This window comes from Cervus canadensis, chromosome 17 (assembly GCF_019320065.1).
Source record: "Cervus canadensis isolate Bull #8, Minnesota chromosome 17, ASM1932006v1, whole genome shotgun sequence".
In the NCBI taxonomy this organism is placed as follows: domain Eukaryota; kingdom Metazoa; phylum Chordata; class Mammalia; order Artiodactyla; family Cervidae; genus Cervus; species Cervus canadensis.
The window spans coordinates 11,191,782-11,210,982 of record NC_057402.1 but is presented as its reverse complement, the minus strand read 5'-3'; the positions used below and the strand labels follow the sequence as shown (position 1 = coordinate 11,210,982).

The 19,201-nt window shown below is 53.3% G+C and overlaps 1 protein-coding gene across 2 annotated transcripts in view; it reads right to left on the bottom strand.

The window, feature by feature from the left end:
- Window positions 1–2,922: 2,922 nt before the first annotated feature.
- ASB2 (ankyrin repeat and SOCS box containing 2) overlaps window positions 2,923–19,201 on the bottom strand; it is a 47,848-nt gene continuing 31,569 nt past the window's right edge. For both annotated transcript variants that reach the window (XM_043489773.1, XM_043489772.1), the window contains 4 exons: window positions 17,451–17,622; window positions 10,018–10,582; window positions 8,653–8,806; window positions 2,923–3,628 (listed from right to left, as the gene is read on the bottom strand). In XM_043489773.1, coding sequence (XP_043345708.1) covers window positions 3,492–3,628; window positions 8,653–8,806; window positions 10,018–10,582; window positions 17,451–17,622 — 1,028 coding nt within the window. In that variant the 3' untranslated portion in view covers window positions 2,923–3,491. The remainder of the gene's footprint in view (window positions 3,629–8,652; window positions 8,807–10,017; window positions 10,583–17,450; window positions 17,623–19,201) is intronic.

Genomic DNA, 19,201 nt, shown 5'->3' with positions numbered 1-19,201 from the left:
CGCACCCACCCAAAGTCAGCTAGTGATCTGACTACGTCTCCAGGTCCCTCCACGCCAACATTTAAATGTTTATAGACTGTGCGGCCCACAGGAATGGGTCCTGGGGCCATCCAATCAGCCGACTCCCTCAGAGAAGCAGCCCCACTCTGGGAGGCATATTTCCTTGGGGTGCTGCTCCAGCGCATGGTGCTCGGGCCCCACAGCCCCTCTGGGGTTCAACCTTTCCCAGGGGGCCACCTGGTGGTGCTTCAGGCACACTCTGGGAGCCTTGTCTGGAAGCAGAAACCTTCACCAAGGTGCCACTCAGCAGAAGCACCCGACACCATAATTCCCCACGTGGAAGCAAGCTGGGAAAAGACACACCTTGGAAATTCTCAGTATTAAAACCAAGATCCAAAAAGACAGCTGCAGCTGCAGAAGTAGCTGCTCCCCTAACCAAAACGTGAATGGTGTTGGTTCAACGAGAAACCCAGGAACTCACCTCCTACACACAGGCTCGGATCTCCAGCGCCGGGTCACACGTGCTCCCGCCCACGACACAGAGCCACTTTCAGGACTTTGTTTAGTGAGGCTGTCTGGACATCTCTGAGGCTGAAATCCTCCCAGGAGCTGGATAAGCATGGGAGTGCAGGCTGTACAGTCCTCTTGACAGCAGAGATGGTCAAAAAAGGGAAACCCTGGCACAGTCTGAGCACCAGCCAATCAGGATCGACCTCAGAAGCAGTGGGGTGTTAACCCCTTAGCTGCTGGGTTATGCGGAGGTTGTTGGGGGGGTGCAGGGGGCAGGGAATCTGCGAAGGCCATGCCTGGGCAAGGCACTGGAGGGGAAGGACCCTGACCAGTGGCTGTGACTGACTGGTATGGACGTATAACAGTATTCTAAGAACCCAGAGTGACTCCAGGACCTCCCGGGCTGGGCCGTGCATCCTGCAAAAAGATGGTGCCAATGCTGAATGCAGGGTTTCCTGGTGGCTCAGCTGGTAAAGAACCCACTAGTCAACGCAGGAGATACAAGAGACTGTGGGTTCGATCTCTGGGTCGGGAAGATCCCCTGACGAAGGAAATGGCAAACCGCTCCAGTATTTTTGCCTGGAGAACTCCATGGACAGAGGAACCTGACAGGCTATATAGTCCACTGGGTCACAAAGAGCTGGACATGACTGAGTGTACACACATGTGCATGCGTGTGTGCGCACGCACACACGCACACACACAATGCTGAATGCAGGGGCTGAGCCCTCCCTCCCACTTCCTGCCACCTCCTCAAGCCTCACCTCCTCCAGGGGAGACCTCCCTCTGACCAGTGTCCCCATCCTGCCCAATGCCCCATGGCCCCTGTCTGTTAGGACCCCCTAAGATATAAGGTGACCTGAGAAGTGCTGGAGTTTAGTTTGCCTGATACCCAGCCCCATCCCAATGCACCCAAGCATCTTTCTGTTCCATCCCATCCTTGACTGCCTGCATGCCCTCTGGCTCCCGGTCGGCAAAGGCATTCTGTAGTCAGGGTTTTCCCGACTGTGTGCCGAGCCCTCCTCGGCCACTTCCCCTGGACCCCAAGGCTGAACATCCCCAGTCTGGGAGGATGCAGGCTTCCTTCAGGATTTCTTCAGGATCTCTGCAGCAAGACAGCGCGAGACTCTAGTGAGCACTGCTGGGCTGGACCCCGGGGATTTGCTGTGTGTACCAGGCAAGTCCCTTCCCCTCTCTGGGCCTGTTTTCCCACCTGAACCAGGGAGGAGGTGGCAAGAAGCAGCTGGGTCCCCCAAACCCGTGGCTGGAAGGTGCTACTTGGCAGACTCGGCCTCTTCAGGAAGACACTGGGACTTACTGGTTCCATAGAAAGCCAAGATCTAAGAGCCAGAAAGGCCACCAAGGGCCACAAGGCTGGGAACCCAAGGCCCCAGAGGTGCAAGCCCACCTGGAGCCAGGCCTGGGACCAGTGCTCTCGCCACCCGCCCAGCTGCTTATCTAGCAAAGGCTAGATAAAGGCTAGATAACCTTTGATCGCCATTAAGCCTCTCCTAGAGGAGGCCTGAGCAGGCTCTTCAGCAAGGTCAGCTGCTCTGGTGCCATCTGAGTGGCTTTAATCACACGGGGGAAGACAGTGCCTATGAGCTACTGCGCGTGCTCACTCAGTCATAACTGGTTCTTTGCGACCCAATGGACTGCAGCCCACCAGGCTCCTCTGTCCATGGGATTCTCCAGGCAAGAACACTGGAGTGGATTGCCATTTCCTTCTCCAGACTGACTGACTTCCATGGAAAAAGAGGGTGGTGTCAGTCAGAGAGACTCAGACCTGGAAAAAGTGCCCTAAGTGCCGGTCCTCAGCGGTCTCACCTGCAGCACCCAAAACGGGCTGGCGGCTCCTGCCCGGCTCCCCCCAAGTCATGGGAGGATGGGAGGATGCGGTGGAGGGCACACAGCTGGCTTCTTGCCTCTCAAGTGTGGGGCCTTCGAGAGGGCTGATGATGGCCTCCCTCTGAAACCTGCTCACAGGAGCCAGTATTTAGACAGCTTTCCCTTCGTTTCTCAGCCTTTGTAGCCAAATGGGTGGGTTAAGGCATGAAGACAGTGCCAGGGCATGTTAAGACAAGGCCAGGTGTCAGGAGACTTGTAGCCTCTGAGACCCTGTTTGTGATGATGCTCTGGTTTCTATGGCAACGGAACCAGGAGAGAGAAACCAACGTTGCCTGCTCCGATCACAGGGCAGCAAGCTGCTCCCTCTCCTCGGGCCGTGGGTCTCTTCTGGTGAATGAAGGACACATGCTCTGGGGCCTTTCAGAAGTCCAAGCCAAAGTGACGCAATCAGGGCTCCGTGTGCCATGTCCCAGCCCCCTGTCCCACCCTCACTCCCACCAGGAGCAGGGCTGAGGACCTCAAGGCCCCGGAGGGGGCTGGTGAAAGAGACTCCACCGGGCAGGGTGTCGTCTGTGCAACATTTATTGTACCTAAGGAAGCCCTCTGGGCCCGAGGGGGCCCTCCCCACCCTGCTCCCCTGGGCCACACACAGCTTTGGAGAGAGAGCTCAGATCAAGTGGAGAGTTTCACAGAACACGGGGGAGGGGCACGGGGCAGCTCTGCAGCGAGGCTGTCCAGCAAAGACAGAATCACCCCGAAAGCTCTCCAGCCATAGCCTAGAGGTGGGGCCAGGGCTTCGCTGCCGGCCCCCTTGCCTTCCCCCGACCACCCCAAGTTCTGCCCTGGCACCCCAAGTTCTGCCCTGGCCCCACCTCCCGGCCCCAGGAATGGAGCTTTCTGCCATTCCCGATGGCAGAGCCGGTCTGGGCTCTCCTCATCCAAGTGAAAGTCAACATGGTTCTTCTGCTCGACACACCTGTCCTCTGCTCTGGGCAAAGCTCTGGTCCAGAGACCGCTGAGAGCCCAATGGCTCCCAGCCACGTCTGTCCCCGGGTCCCCTGGATTTGGGGACACCGCTGTCCTGAGACTCAGTGAAACCGTCTGAGGAGCCGCTCCTCCCCCGCGTGCTCTGGTTACTGGGTGTTCTCGTATTTCAGGTATCTGATCAGCCTGCCTGGAAGCGGCAACGTGTCCAGGAGTTTGATGCGGTACTTCCCGATGGCCTTTCGAACTCGCAGCCGGCAAAGATGAGCCAGGGGTCTTGGAGGTTCTGGACAAAGGACAGAAAGAGAGATGCTGACTGGTCGCCTGCACCTGGCAGAGGGTTTGCATCTCTGGCCCCTGGCTTGTGGGAAGCACCTGACCCATGTGGCCGGCTAAGACAGGAGATGCCCTGACTCCCCCATGCTCATGGTCCCTGCCAACTGAAAAGGTGTCATCCTTCACCCATTTGCACAGCCCAAGGAAGGAGGACGGCAGGTTTGCTGTTGTTGTGTTCAACTCTTTTGTGACCCCACGGATGGTAGCCCACCAGGCTCCTCTGTCCAAGGGATTTCCCAGGCAAGAATAATACTGGAGTGGGATGCCATTTCCTTCTCCAGGGGATTGTCCTGACCCAGGGATTGAGCTCACGTCTCCTGCACTGTCAGATGGATTCTTTACCACGGAGCCACCAGGCAAGCCCAAGGAGGACAGGTACCAAATGGGCACCAAACCCATTTCACAGGTGAGAGCTTAGCAAGAATCACGCCTGGCATTAGAGCTTGTCCTGGGCTCCCTCCTCTATGGGTCAGCCCAGACCCCACCCTTCCACACAGCCTCAGCAAATACGACCTCCTAAGTGACCCCATGCATCCAATTCAGCTCTGGGTTCTAGGAGGTGCAGAGAAGTCAGGATCATGGGCAGGGACTGAGCAGGTCCCAGAATCCTATCGGGCTGCCTCTTTCAGGAGGCCCCCAGGGATACTTCATTCAGTGGAGGTTTCTCAGCTAAGGGGTGGGGGGGTGGAGAGAGGGGGGTAAGAACTGGTCCTGATGCATCTAGTAATGGGGTAATTAATTTCAGCTCTGGGAACAGGGTAGGCATTTGCTGAATTAAAGAAGGCCATCCATTCATTCATTCAACACACACACGCTGACCCCTTCACTACGCTTGGCCCCGTGCATCAGACAGAGATGCAGGGGTACCCACTCAGGAGCTTTGGGGAAAGACTTCCACACCAGATGGTGCATCTGAGAAGGGTCTAGATGGGTGGGTAGGAATTTTCCAGGTGAGGGAGGGCAGTCCAAGCAGGGGAAGCAACAGTGCCAAGCCAAAGAGACCGCCCAGGGGAGATGGGAATGCAGAGGGAACATGGGGGGAGGGTGGAGAGGCCAGGGTGGACTAGCACTGCCTCTCTAGCTGCCCCATCAGGGCATTTCTGCCACTTCCACTGATCTCAGGACAGAGCCTGCCCTGGCAAGCAGAGCCCCTTTCTCAGCAGAGCAAAGGTTGAGCTTGTGGGAAGGCAAAAGGCTGCTGGTGGGCAGAGGACACAGGGCCTCCAAGGCTGGCATCCTGGCTGGCTTTGGAGTCTCTGATATCAACAACACAGCATTAAATGAAAGTCAGTCAGTCAGTTCAGTCACTCAGCTGTGTCCGTCTCTTTGTGACCCCATGGACTACAGTACGCCAGGCCTCCCTGTCCTGGGGCTTGCTCAAACTCATGTTCACTGAGTCAGTGATACCATCCAACTATTTCATCCTCTGTCATCCCCTTCTCCTCCCGCCTTCAATCTTTCCCAGCATCAGGGTCTTTTCCAAAGAGTCAGTTCTTCACATCAGGTGGCCAAAGTGCTGGAGTTTCAGCTTCAGCATCAGTCCTTCCAATGCATATTCAGGACTGATTTCCTTTATGATTGACTGGTTTGATCTTCTTGCAGTCCAAGGGACTCTAGAGAGTCTTCTCCAGCACCACAGTTCAAAAGCATCATTTCTTCGGCACTCAGCTTTCTTTATAGTTCAACTCTCACATCCATATATGACTACTGGAAAAACCATAGTTTTGATTAGATGGACCTTTGTTGTCAAAGTAATGTCTCTGCTTTTTAATATGCTGCCTAGCTTTTAAAAGGTTGGTCATAACTTTTCTCCCAAGGAGCAAGTGTCTTTTAATTTCATGGCTGCAGTCACCATCTGCAGTGATTTTGGAGCCCCCCAGAATAAAGTCTCTTACTGTTTCCATTGTTTCCCCATCTATTTGCCATGAAGTGATGGGACCGGATGCCATGGTCTTAGTTTTCTGAATGCTGAGTTTTAAGCCAACTTTTTCACTCTCCTCTTTCACTTTCAAGAGGCTCTTTAGTTCTTCTTCGTTTTCTGCCATAAGGGTGGTGTCATCTGCCTAACTGGGGTTATTGATACTTCTCCCAGTAATCTTGATTCCAGCCTGTGCTTCTTCCAGTCTGGCATTTTGCATGATATACTCTGCATATAAGTTAAATAAGCAGGGTGACAATATACAACCTTGACATACTCCTTTCCCTATTTGTAACCAGTCTGTTGTGCCATGTCCAGTTCTGAATGTTGCTTCTTGACCTGCATTCAGATTTCTCAGGAGGCAGGTCAGATCGTCTGGTATTCCCATCTCCTGAAGACTTTTCCAGTTTATTGTGATCCACACAGTCAGAGGCTTTGGCATAGTCAATAAAGCAGAAATAGATGTTTTTCTGGAACTCTCTTGCTTTCTCAATGATCCAGCAGATGTTGACAATTTGATCTCTGGTTCCTCTGCCTTTTCTAAATTCAGCTTGAACATCTGGAAGTTCATGGTTCATGTATTGCTGAAGCCTGGCTTGGAGAAATTTTGAGCATTACTTTACTAGCGTGTGAGATGAGTGCAATTGTGCGGTAGTTTGAGCATTCTTTGGCATTGCCTTTCTTTGGGATTGGAATGAAAACTGACCTTTTCCAGTCCTGTGGCCACTGCTGAGCTTTCCAAATTTGCTGGCATATTGAGTGCAGCACTTTCACAGCAACATCTTTCAGGATTTGAAATAGCTCAGCTGGAATTCCATCACCTCCACTAGCTTTGTTCATAGTGATGCTTCCTAAGGCCCACTTGACTTAGCATTCCAGGATGTCTGGCTCTAGGTGAGTGATCACACCATCATGATTATCTGGGTCATGAAGATCTTTTTTGTGTTGTTTGTGTATTCTTGCCACCTCTTTTTAATATCTTCTGCCTCTGTTGGGTCCATACTATTTCGTCCTTTATTGTGCCCATCTTTGCATGAAGTGTTCCCTTGGTATCTCTAATTTTCTTGAAGAGATCTCTGGTCTTTCCCATTCTATTGTTTTCTTCTATTTCTTTGCATTGATCACTGAGGAAGGCTTTCTTATCTCTCCTGGCTATTCTTTGGAACTCTGCATTCAGATGGGTATATCTTTCCTTTTCTCCTTTGCCTTTAGTGTCTCTTCTTTTCTCAGCTATTTGTAAGGCCTCCTCAGACAACCATTTTGCCTTTTTGCATTTCTTTTTCTTGGGGACGGTCTTGATCACTGCCTCCTGTACAATGTCACGAACCTCTGTCCATGGTTCTTCAGGCACTCTATCAGATCTAATCCCCTGAATCTACTTATCACTTCCACTGTATAATCGTAAGGGATTTGATTTAGGTCATACCTGAATGGTCTAGTGGTTTCCCCTACTTTGGAGTCTCTGATACCAACAATAGCATTAAATGAAGAAGCACCTGGGAAAGTGTTTCACAGATGGAGGGTGGGCTTTAAAGTAATCAAAAGAGGTATTGGTTAAGAACTCTTTGTTCTTCCTATTAATAAATGTTCATAGCACAATAAAGGGTTCTGCAATTTTTTCCTCCGGGGACACAGTTTAGTTGTAAGTTACCCTTCCCAGGCAGGGCAGGTCCAGGAGAAAATGAGTTGGGATTCTCAGCAAGAACCGCTTTACTCTCTAGTGGCCTCTTGTGGCCAGTCCCAGTGACAGCAACCATTTATGAATTCAATGAATGTTTCATTGAGAATCTGGAGCTCCCAGCCAGTAAGCAAGTCAATACCATCCTCCTCCCTGTGTAGCCCCCGCTGCCTGGGTCTCTCTCTCCACCCACCCCTCCATCGCCTGCCCAGTAACTTTATCAAGGGCCTCAATTCCAGTGCTCCCAGGCATTTGTGCAAATGGAAAATCCTATCAGAAAGTTTTAGACTTAAAGGGGCCCGGGGATCAAGGAGGAACTCGGCAAGACTGGGCGCTGGGCTGTGGGATACCTGGACAGGTAATGAGGCAGCATTCTCACCTGGGGACAACAGCAGCAGCGGTGAGATAAAAATAACTTTCTGAGAGTCAGCCTTTGTGCTACGTGGTCTGACCAACAGCCAGAGACAGGACTGTGCCCTTCAGACCCAGAGGAAACTCCGGGGCAGTTGGGTCTCCTACTGGGGACAGGCATGTCCTCAGTATCAGCTAAAACACCAACTTCAACTGCTCTGACGCCTCACCTGCCCAGGCAAGCTCCACAATTCCTTAGAGGGATTTCCGGCCTGACTCAGCGAGGCCACCTCATCTACGCTGCACACAGCTGTTGGAACATGGCCAAAGCCCACCTCACTGCGCCGGGCACATCCCACCTGCAAACATCCCAGGCTGGCAGAGCTGGAGGAGCTGGACATTGAGCACATCCAGCTTGCTCTGTTTGGACACGGGCCCTAAGGTCCAGAGGGGAGTCCTGCCCACGATCACCCAGCAAGCCCCTGGTTCCAGAGCTCTGGGGGCCTGCCTCCTAGACCAGTGCTGCTCTGGGGGTGCCCTGGGAGCATGTTGAAATGTACACGTTTAGGCCCCGCCCCAGACCTGCCAGGCTAGACTCTGCATTTTAAACAGGATGCTCAGGTGCTTCATGTGCATTTTACAGTTTGAGGTACCTGAGCCCATCACTCCCTCCTCCACCCATCACACGGCTTCCCAGTGGCCCACAAACCTGGACAGCTTACGCCCCCCGGGGAGCTGGGGTTTTTGTTTAAAACACTCTGGAAAGGTTAAGTGGATCAAACCTCGATTTGAATCCCTGCTCTGCCACTAACTAGTGATGAGACATTTTGCCCAAGTGACAGTCTCTCTGAGGGTCAGTCTCCTCATGTACCAAATGGAGTCACGGAGACACTGGATGTGACACACAGCTCACAGCCTCGCATGAGAAGGTGCTCATCAAATGTCAGGAGCAGTCACAGGCCCCCGAGTCCTGGGCCTGAGTCAGGCAGGGGGATCTGCCAGCAGCAGCAGCAGTGACAGCCCGTACCTGCTTTCTCCTTGATGACAGCCCAGTCCTCGAAGCTGTCAATATGCTCCTTCAGCCGTGAGCAGAGCTGCACGTTGCCCACGTAGTCCAAGAGGACATCGATGATGGGCCCGGCCCAGCGGCTCACTTCCGGGGCCGACAGGAACTCGCAGAACTGAAAAAGAACACACACCAGCGCTGGGACGCCCAGGACCAAGAGCACTGCCTCAGCAAGCTCATCCTACAGGTGGGAACCTACAGCCAGTGAGGGCAGGGGACACGTCTGAGCACAGACACCATGCGTGCCCAGGGTAGAATCAAGCTCTCCAGATCCACACCTCTCTCTCATCAACACAGGCCTCTGCTGCCAAAGATGGGAGGTGGGCAGCTTGGGCCCCTCTAAGCCTCAACCTCCTTGTCTAGAAAATGGGTATATGACACTCACTTGAAGGGGTTTTTATGAGAATTAAGGCAGAATAAACATAAACTTCTTTGCACATAGAAGATGGCCCATAAGTGATGCCATTAGCCATTGTTAATATCTCTAAGAGAAGAGTGTTTCTAACTTCCTTTTTAAAGATTTATTTTTTTTGCCTATGGTGGGTTTTTGTCACTGCATGCAGGATTTCTCTAGTTGCAGCAAGCGGGGGCTACTCTTCATTGCCATCTGCAGGCTTCTCCCTGTGTTGGCTTCTCTCATTGCACAGGGTCTAGGCACGCAGGCTTCCGTAGTTGCGACTCACAGGCTTAGTTGCTCGGTGGTATGTGGGATCTTCTGGGACCAGGGATGGAACCAGTGTCCCTTGCAGTGTAAGGTGGATTCTTAGCCATTGGACCACTAGGGAAGTGCCTCTAACTTCCTGTTCATTGGACTTTGACTTATTAAGTCATCACCATGGGCAGGTCTTGCCTCTGGGGTCACTGACTTTCTGCAGCTCACCTGCTCTTCTAGGAGGCCTGCTCTCACCTCTACCCGGATCTTGGTCCATCACCATCATATTCCAGGTGCAGGTTTGCTGGGGGTGGTGAACCCCTCAGTTTTGCAGAGTTCCCCACCAATCGCCTGCCCAACTGTTCTCTCCCCTAATACAGTGGACCCAAGTGCTCCTGCGAACCGCTAAGCCCTGCTGCCTCTAAAGCATGTTAACCACTGAGTTTCCACTGCCTCCAAAGGGTGCTAAACGCCAGCTCACACGCCCTCCAAAGTGCACTAACCGTTAGTCCACACTGCCTCCAAATCCTGTTCACCACCGTCTCCAGCTGCCTCCCAAGTGCAGTCCACCCTGCCGAGGGTCCGCCCTGCCTCCAGAGCCGGCGAACCACCAGTCCCCCCAGCCTCGGGAGCCCGCTGGCCCTGGCCGCAGTCCCCGCGGCGCGCCCCCTTACCTGGACCGCGCTGGGCGCCTTGTCCGAGGCGGGCGCATCATTGAACCTGTTGGAGGGCGGCGGGGCGGGCGGGTGCGGGCCGTTGCCGTACAGGCAGGAGAAGCAGGGCTCGCCGTTGCAGCCGAGGTCCATGAGGAACTTGAGCAGCGACAAGCACTTCATGGCGAACATGATGGTGGCGGGGAAGGCGGTGGGGTGCGTGGCGATGTAGGCGTCGATGTTGGCGCCGTGGTCCAGCAGCAGCTGCATGGTGCGCAGGCAGCCGTGTCGGATGGCCACGAGCAGGGGGCTGATGACGTCGCGGTTGGGGTCGGCGCCGGCCAGCAGCAGCAGCTCGGTGGCGTACACGTTGTTGTTGACCACCGCAAAGTAGAGCGCCGAGCTGCGCCGGTCCTCGTACAGGCGCGCGCGCTCGGGCGCCAGCGGCGCGTTCACGTCGAAGCGCGCCCCAAGCAGGGCCTCGAGCACCTCGTCGTTGTTGCGCTCGGCCGCCAGGTGCAGCGGGCTGATGCCGCTGCGGCGCACGCGCGTGCGGCTGGTCACCGGCAGCAGCATCTGCACGATCCTGCGGGCGAGGCGGGCACGCGCGGGTCACGGCACCGGATCCGCCGGCAGGGGGCGCCGAGGGGGCCCAGGCTCGGCCGCTCGCAACCACTGCGTGGGAGCGGCAGGGCCCACCAGCAGGGGGCGCCGTGGAGGCCGCCAGTCTCAACAATTACCACTTGAGGGAGAGGGGGTCCACTTTACAGACAGGGAAACTGAGGCTCAGAGAGCTTCCACCACGTTCTCAAAACCTCAGAGCCGGTAACGAGTGGAGCTGGGCTTCAAACCCAGGACCCCTAAAGTTAGTGCGAAGTGAAAGTCGCTAAGTCGTGTCCGGCTCTTTTGCTACCCCATGGACTATAAAGTCCATGGAATTCTCCAGGCCAGAATAACTGGAGTGAGTAGCCTTTCCCTTCTCCAGGGGATCTTCCCAACCCAGGGCTTGAACCCAGGTCTCCCACACTGCAGGCGGATTCTTTACCAGCTGAGCCACAAGCCTCCAAAGTCTGAGCCCTTTAAAAACCTCAGCCAGACCGGACTGAAGTTTCAAGAATCTCTTGCTGACTTCTTTCAGGCTAAGGGGGATTGCCCACTCCCAGCTCAGTTTTCTAGAGGAATTGACTGGAAGGCCCCCAGACCTAGAGTGAGAAAATATGATGAAGTGGTGCTAGACCCTGCCCTGCCTAGGTCTGTGGGGGCTTGGGGGGCGAGGACAGCCCTATCCAAGGGTTCACTATGTGCCCGGACACCGTCCAAAGGCTTAAAGCATTATTTGGTTTAATCTCCACAACAGCCCATCAAGTATGTCTCGTCATTCCCAGTTTTTTTCAGATGAGAAAAATCAATGCTCAGTGATGTTAGGGGTCTTGCCCAGGCCATATGTGGGGAGGCACAAACCAGGACTTGTCCCCTCCTCTGACTCCAGGGCCGAGCTATGCTGTATCTCTGTTTTGCTGCCCCGAGGACTTGGGGGAGCCACCAGGTTCTGGGGGAACAGGAGGGGACACACGTGTCTGTCCCAACCACTCCTGCCCCAGGCCCCAGTCAGCCCTCCGTGACATGAGGTCGCCTCCCCTGTCTGGTGAGTCTCAGTGCCTCTTCCCCTGAAGGCTGATTCTAGCCTCTCCCAGGCAGGCTGCCCTGCCTATGGCCTGGAGAGGGTGATCAGCTGTGGCTGAGGCAGATTCCTGCCCGTCCTGACTGTGGTCTCTCCTGTTGAATCAGGTGCTGTTGTTCTCAGCAGTCAACCTACAGTAATCTATTATAATTATCCTCCCAACAGCCCTAGGAGGTGTGTACTAGTATTAATCTCACTTACAGATGAGGAAACAGAAACCCAGAGAGGGTAAGTGACTTGCCCTGGGACACACAGCCAGTAGTAGGTGATGGAGGCAGGATTTGAACCCAGGTAGTCTAATTACCCCTAGCGCAGCAGTCCCCAACTTTTTTGGCGCCAGGGACTAGCTTCATGGAAGACAGTTTTTCCATGGACTGGGGATGGAGGGGTTGGTTTCAGAATGATTCAAGCGTATTCTATTTATTGTGCATTTTATTTCTATTGTTATTGCATCAGCTCCGTCTCAGATCATCAGGCAGTAGATCCCGGAGGCTGGGGACCCTTGTCCTAGAGTGAGAGGCACACTCTTAGCCACTCCCCTCCTTCTTGTGTAGCTAGTGGTCAGGTGACAGCTGCTATGTCACAGGGCTTTGAATTCCTTATGATGCATTAACTTGCCTGACCCATTTTACCTTCGCTGCAGCCCAGTGGGGCTGCCCAACTGTGTCTGTCGGCCTTCTTTGTAACAGAGGGGGCTCAGAGAGATGAAGCGACTGATCAAAGGCCATAAAGCCATTCTGGGGCTTGACCCCAGGACTCCTGACCTCTTGTGTTTGCTCTCTTCCCCTAAAGCCCTGCCACCTGCCAAGCTCTTGCCACTGACATGATTCCAGACCCTAATTCCCCCAACCCCTGCTGACCGGTGACCTCGGGTGGGCTTCGAGGAGGTGACCACGGCAGGGCAAGCAGGTGCACCAAGCCTGTTTCCAAGCCTCTCTGCCTCTTGGCACTTGGGCTCCCCGGGCTTCTGGCTTCCTGGAAATCTGATGCCAGGGATCTCCTGTTAGGATCTCGGTGGAAAGTATTATTAATGGTTAGTGACGCTGTGTTTGCTTAAAATCTGCCTCTCAAACCTCAAAAGGAAATTCACACACCCAGGGGGGCTAATTGCCTCCTAATTTCTATTTGTGCAGGCTTAGGAGGCCTGACCTCGCTCTGTAGAGGTGCTGGTCAAAGGCGGGGCCAGGGCCTCACCCTGGACCGCAGCCATCGCTGACAAATGCTCTGTAACAGCCGTAACGTGCCCAACCACGGGAAAAACAGCAAGGGGGACTGCCCGGGGCTGCTGGCCAGATGGGCTCATATCTGGCAGTTCACAGCTGGTCTCCAGTGGCCCCCTGTCAAATCAAGGGAAAGTGGCAGAAATGTGGGGACGTGACTGGAGGCAGCCTAGGTCCCAGAAGCATCCTCTTAATAGCAGTGAAATCATCTAATTGTTGTACACTTCTGGAGGACGTGGCCAAGCTGAGAGTCAATGTGTCATGCTGCATGGGGCCTGGAGATCAGCTTCCCATTTTACAGAGGGTGAAACTGAGACCCAAATGTGGGGGTGGGGGGAGGAGAGAGTGAGGTTGGCCTGGAGGTGGATGGCAAAGCCCAGGCAGAATGAAGGCGTTGGTGGCCCCACTGCACATCACTGTTCCTTTCCCAGCCCAGCTGGTGGGAAGAAGGCAGGAGGATGAGGGCTGGGACCTTCCCACTTCTCCCACAGGCAAGTCCTGGGACCATAGGAGCTCAAAATGCAACTTAAGTGGAGAGCAAAGGTGCCCATTGCCCGGTACAAGTTTTGGTGTCTGGGAGGCCCAGTGTCCCATCTGCCTCTTCTTTTCCCAGCACGGAGGCTGCACCCACCAGCTCAGCCTCCTGGGTCACCAGGTCATGGTGGTGTGACCTTTGCCAATATTCAGTGTAAATTTGACCATGGACTTGACTTTCACAAGGGAACCAGCTGCCCACAAATGGCTCTGCTCCCAGTAACACTGGGCAGCGGTGTGTCAACCCAGCTCTGTGTGTGTGTGTGTGTGTGTGTGTGTGTGTGTGTGTGTTGGGGGGATTATCTCTCCTCTGAGGCTGTGTGGAGCCAGAAAAGACTCCACAGAGGAGAATCTGCCTGAAGGCGTCCCCAAGGGCACAGTGGAACTTCTGCCCATGAGGGTCCCTCTGGGGGGAAGTCTGCAGCTTTTTTCCTGGGAGCTAGAGCAGGGAAGCAGTCTTCCCAGAAAGAGTTTTAAGGGGCTTGCAAAGGTAATATTAATTAGAAGTAAAAGGGAAAGTATATTTAAAAATGAGGGGGCCAGAAGTAAGGTCCAAAGGCAAGTCAGTGTTATATGTCAGCCACAAAATTGAGTCTAAGGTACTGGTTCTCTCCTGGGATGCCTCATAAAATCATCTGCAGCCCCAGCCCCGACCCAGATTGCTTACGAGATCTCTGAGGCTGGGGCCCAAGCCTCAGGGGTTTAAGAGTTTGCCGGAGATCCAACATGTAGCCAAAGTTGAGAGCCAGTGGTTGCAGTGCTATTCTAAATTCAGTTTAAAGGAAACTTGGGCCATCTGCTCTTGTCTAATACCAACAGTTTCTTAATAAATCTATCTTTGGTGCTAGCTTCCCTGGTGGCTCAGATGGTAAAGAGTCTGCCTGCAGTGTGGGAGACCTGGGTTTGATTCCTGGGTCGGGAAGATCCCCTAGAGAAGGAAATGGCAAACCACTCCAGTATTCTCGCCTGGAAAATCCCATGGACGAAGGAGCCTGGCGGGCTACAGCCCACGGGGTCCCAAAGAATCAGGACACGACTGAGAGACTTCACTGTCTTTCACTTGGTGCTGAGTTTTAATCTCAAAAGTTGCCTTTGCTAAACTGGAAATGAAAACTGAGAAAAAAGTTTATCTTGGAGGTGCCTAAGACTTTGGGGTCTTGGGGGCTTCTTTCTCAGCCACACCTAAATGTCACGCCCTGCAGTAAATACGCTGAATTCACCATCTGGCGAACATGGACCCCAGCTGCTGGAGCCACTTTCCATGCCCTGGACAGGCAGGGTGTCCTGGCGGGCGGCTGAGTGTGGAAAGCCTAGAGAATGTCACAGCAGATCCCCGGGCAGCCAAGGAAAGACGGCATGGACAAGGCCAGATGCCACATGCCCGGGGGCGAGTGCAGCGCTGGGGCCTTGCCTGGCCGGGGGCCCTGACAGGTGACAGAAGCTGTTGGGAACCTGCTTTTACCCCTTTGTAGGGCAACCCTCAAACTGCGGCCTGGTCCCTCTCACTCTTGGGGTCCAGAGGAACCTGGGATTGGAGAATGGAGGGTGAACAACCAGAGAAATGGCTTTGGGGGTCAGCACGAGTCTAAAGCAGGAGACTTTTGGGGAGAATACATCATTCACATAGGTGGTTCCAGAGAGGCCCAGCCTTGCTCCCTGGCCAGCCTTAGGCACGCCCAGTGCTGCTTCAAACTTTCCACCAGCTGGGGCCAGACTGCTGGCACCTGGGCCCACCTGAAGGCATCGGGTGTGACTGAAGGATGCCAAGTGACAGTCCCAGCTCTGCCACGCTCTGGCACGCCACTTCCCATCTCTGACCTCTGGTCCCTCCTCTGCAAAATCAGGCTTGGATTATATCAGTGATCCCCCTAAAGGTCTGACTGGGCTATATCTGGTTGGCTGGGAGCTCTTCAAAGATAAAGGCATGGGCTCCTTCTCTCCTGGAGATTCTGGTTTTGTGTGTCTGGGAGGTGTCATTTAAAAAATAGCCCAGAGTGACCATACTGTATAGGCAGGTTCAGAGAGCCAGTGGACTTCTCTCTCTTTCCCTCTGGATCTTTCTAGAGTCAGACTAAGATAAACCATGTTTGTTGACTGCCGCTGGATCTTTCTGGAGTTGAAGAGCGAGATGCTCTCTTGCCCGTCACCTCTGCCTGACTTGAGTTGCTTTTGTCCTTCCACTGGCTTCACAGAAAAATGATGGAATTTACCTTTCCTACATGAGAGAGAACATAGACCCAGCGAGCACCTACTGTATGCTGCACTCTGCTGGGCTCTTTATTTCTGCTCTATACACACGTGTATCCATTTCACTAGTCCCCACAACAGCCCCGCCCCCCAGGCAGTGTGACTACTTCCTATTTTACAGAGGAGGGAATTGAGGCTCAGAAAGGTTAAGCAATTTCCCCAAGGCCTCAGTAGGAATTCAAACCCACATCTGTCTGCCTCATAGCCTACTATGCGTCCCAGAGAAGGCAAGGTGTCCTGTGTGCATGGATGGGGCGGGGAGGCATCCTTGTCTGGCCATTTGTGTGAGTACCTGCAAAGCAGGGCCTGGAGCCCTGAGGGTCAGCTCTGTCTCCCGTGTCTCCTCCGTTCCATTCCCCAGAGTGTCATTCTCACCCCTATCTCCCTGAGCGGAGACCACCCACACCCCCCAGCATGCACAATATTCTCCCTGTTGGGGACAGGGCTGCATTTCCTGAAGTGTGTCATCTGGGGTACAGGAGATGGGATTATAGGTGAGAAGGGTTTTTTTTTTTTAATTAATTGTAAATTGGTAATATGAACAATTTAATCATGTGATAAATGTTCCCTTTTGAAAATAAATTCATTTAAAATAAAAATGTCTTTAAGGGACCATACTAAGAAGTGAAGGTATAGATATCTAAAAACAGGAGGAAAGTCTGTGAATGCTCAGTTTAGGGAACACTGGTCGAGTGGAAATTACTGGGCCTACGCATCCTTCACGGTTAGCTGGAGTTCCACCCCCTGGGCAAGGCTCTCCTGACCCTCCAACTAGTGGTGGTGCTGGCGAAGTTTAATAGCTTGCTCTTCAGGGGAGGGAGGGGGCTCTGATTTCTAACAGTCACCAGTTTCCACGAAGTAAATACTCTCACCAAGGCCGATTTCAGACTACCAAGGTGATCAATCAGCTCACAGAAGTTGCACAAGCCAGGTCTAGCACACCTCTGCTTCCAGCCCATTCTAGTCTTGAGGACCACCATGCAGCTCAGCCCTGCATGCTTTTTCATTTTCATGAGCGTGTTTCTGTGTGCATGTGCCTGCGTGCATCTTCTCTCCCACCAGACTGCTCCCCGAGAGCTTTAGCTTCTTTCATCTCTTTCAAAGTACCTAACACATAGTAAGCGCTCAACAAAAACTAGCTAATACCAATGGTACTATTTGTATTATCGTAGATGTTCCCTGCATCCTCGCTTACTGCCTGAGAGATTATTTTCGCATCCCCAACAGAAATATCCCCTGGTCTGGATTCCTATCTGGCTTCCTGTGTGGAATCTGGTAGACATAAGATTCGGAACAAGTGAGCTCCTGTCATTTACAAGCTGAGTGATCTTGGGCAAGTCACTCAACCTCTCTGTGTCTCAGCTTCCTCATTTTGGAAAAAAAAAAAAAGAAGGTAATCATATCTACCTCAGTAGATCTGTTAATGGAATTATGAAAAGTAGAGTTGTTAAAAAAAAAAAGTAGAGTTGTTAAAAGGATTAAATATGTTTACAATGTAAAGTGCTGGTAAGTGCCACATAAGAGTTTGCTATTATTGTTGTTCTTGCCATTGTTGTAAGCATTCACTGTAGCTTGCTAACTGCTTGGTGGTGTTCCACTTTTCCACCTAAATCGTGCGCTGGGCCCTGAACTCGCCGGGACCTCCCTACCCCCCAGTGGGCGGGGCATTCGGAGGAATGGGTGGGGCAAGGGGAGGAGCTGCGGGGCTGGGGGCGGGGCCTGCTGGGGCTGGGGGCGGGGCTGGGGGCGGGGCTGGGGCGGGGCCTGCTGACCTGTAGTTACCCTTCTTGGAGGCGATGTGCAGAGGGAGCATGCCGTCCTTGTTGGTCTTATTGGCGTCCGCTCCCTGTGACAGCAGAAACTCCACCACCTCCTCGTGTCCGTTCTTGCAGGCCTCGTAGAGGGCGGACGCGCTGTCACTGGCCTGTGTGTTGATGTCAGCGCCTGGAGAAGGAGAGGAGGATCGGTGAGTGACCAGGCTGGTCACTGTCCTTGATGTAACGCCCACCTTGGGCTGGGCGCTGCTGCCGCAACCACCCTGACACATTGGATCACCCGGAGGACCCCCAGCTCCTTTCTGCTGCACTGAGGCCCCGGGCCGCCAGCCTGAACTGCCATCGTGACCCTGGGGTTTACAGACCATTTGCTCTATGCTGGGCTCTCGCTTATTTGGTAAACAATTTGCCTGCAATTCAGGAGACCTGGGTGGGGAAGATCCCCTGAAGAGGGGAATGGCAACCCACTCCAGTATTCTTGCCTGGGGAATTCCATGGATAATGGAGCCTGGCAGGCAATGGTCCATAGTGTCACAAAGAGTCAGACACGACTGAGCGGCTAAGACACAACATGGAGCTGTACATGTGCTGTCTCTTTGAGTCCACAACATATCCTAACCCCATGCCATCAGTAACAACTTTATCTCCATGTTACAGACAAGAACACTGAAACACGCATGTGTGTGTGTGTGCTAAGGCGCTTCAGTCATGTCCAACTCTTTCTGACCCTATGGACCGTAGTCTGCCTGGCTCCTCTGTCCATGGGATTCTCCAAGCAAGAATACTGGAGTGCCTTGCCATGCCCTCTTCCAGGGGATCTTCCTGACCCAGTGATTGAACCCGCATCTCTTATGTCTCTTGCATTGAAGTACAGAGAACCTCTGCAACTGGCCCCAGATCCCGCAGGTCATAAAGGAAGAGCCAAAATGTGAACCCAGATGGTCTGATGGCAGAAGCCCTGGCAGATGTTCTGATGGCAGAGACAATGCTCCGAACACTCGTTCCACCTACAATGATCCAGATCCTGCCCTGAGGAAGGCCCTCACAATTCTAAGAGGGCACAGAGCCTCCTCATAAAGAAAACCCCCAACAACTTTATTAATTAGGATTTATTTGCTCTTCTCTGCCTGGTGGCTCAGATGGTAAAGAATCCGCCTGCAATGTGGGAGATCCGGGTTCAGTCCCTGGGTGGGGAAGATCCCCTGGAGGAGGGCATGGAAACCCACCCCAGTATTCTTGCCTGGAGACTCCCATGGACAGAGGAACCTGGTGGGCTACAGTCCATGGGGTCCCAAAGAACTGGAGACGAGTGAAGTGACTGAACACGCATGCAGCATGCCTTCCATTTCAAGGATTAAGAGAGGATTTACTAACAGGCATAGCTTCTTGTCTCCTCTGAAAGAAACACTACACCATGCTGCCAGGAGGAGGCATCAATCTGGTGATGGTCTCCCTTCAGCCCAGTCTCCTACATCTGCTCCATCTCCTGGTGGTGATGGAGAGGGAAGGCAGGGGTTTCTCTGCAGAGAGAAGTGCAGTCTGTTCCTCAGCCCCTACTCTGATAGGAAATGGAACTGAGATAGCAGTGAAATATCAGCAAGGGCTGAAATCAGTAGTATCTGTTAAACCACAGATCCCCTCTGGGCAGTCAGCTTATCACAAGCTCTCTGGTAATTTTAATATTTGATGACTGGTTTCTGGTCTAGTGGAAATATCACAGGTTTTCATGACAGACAGCAGCTGAAGTT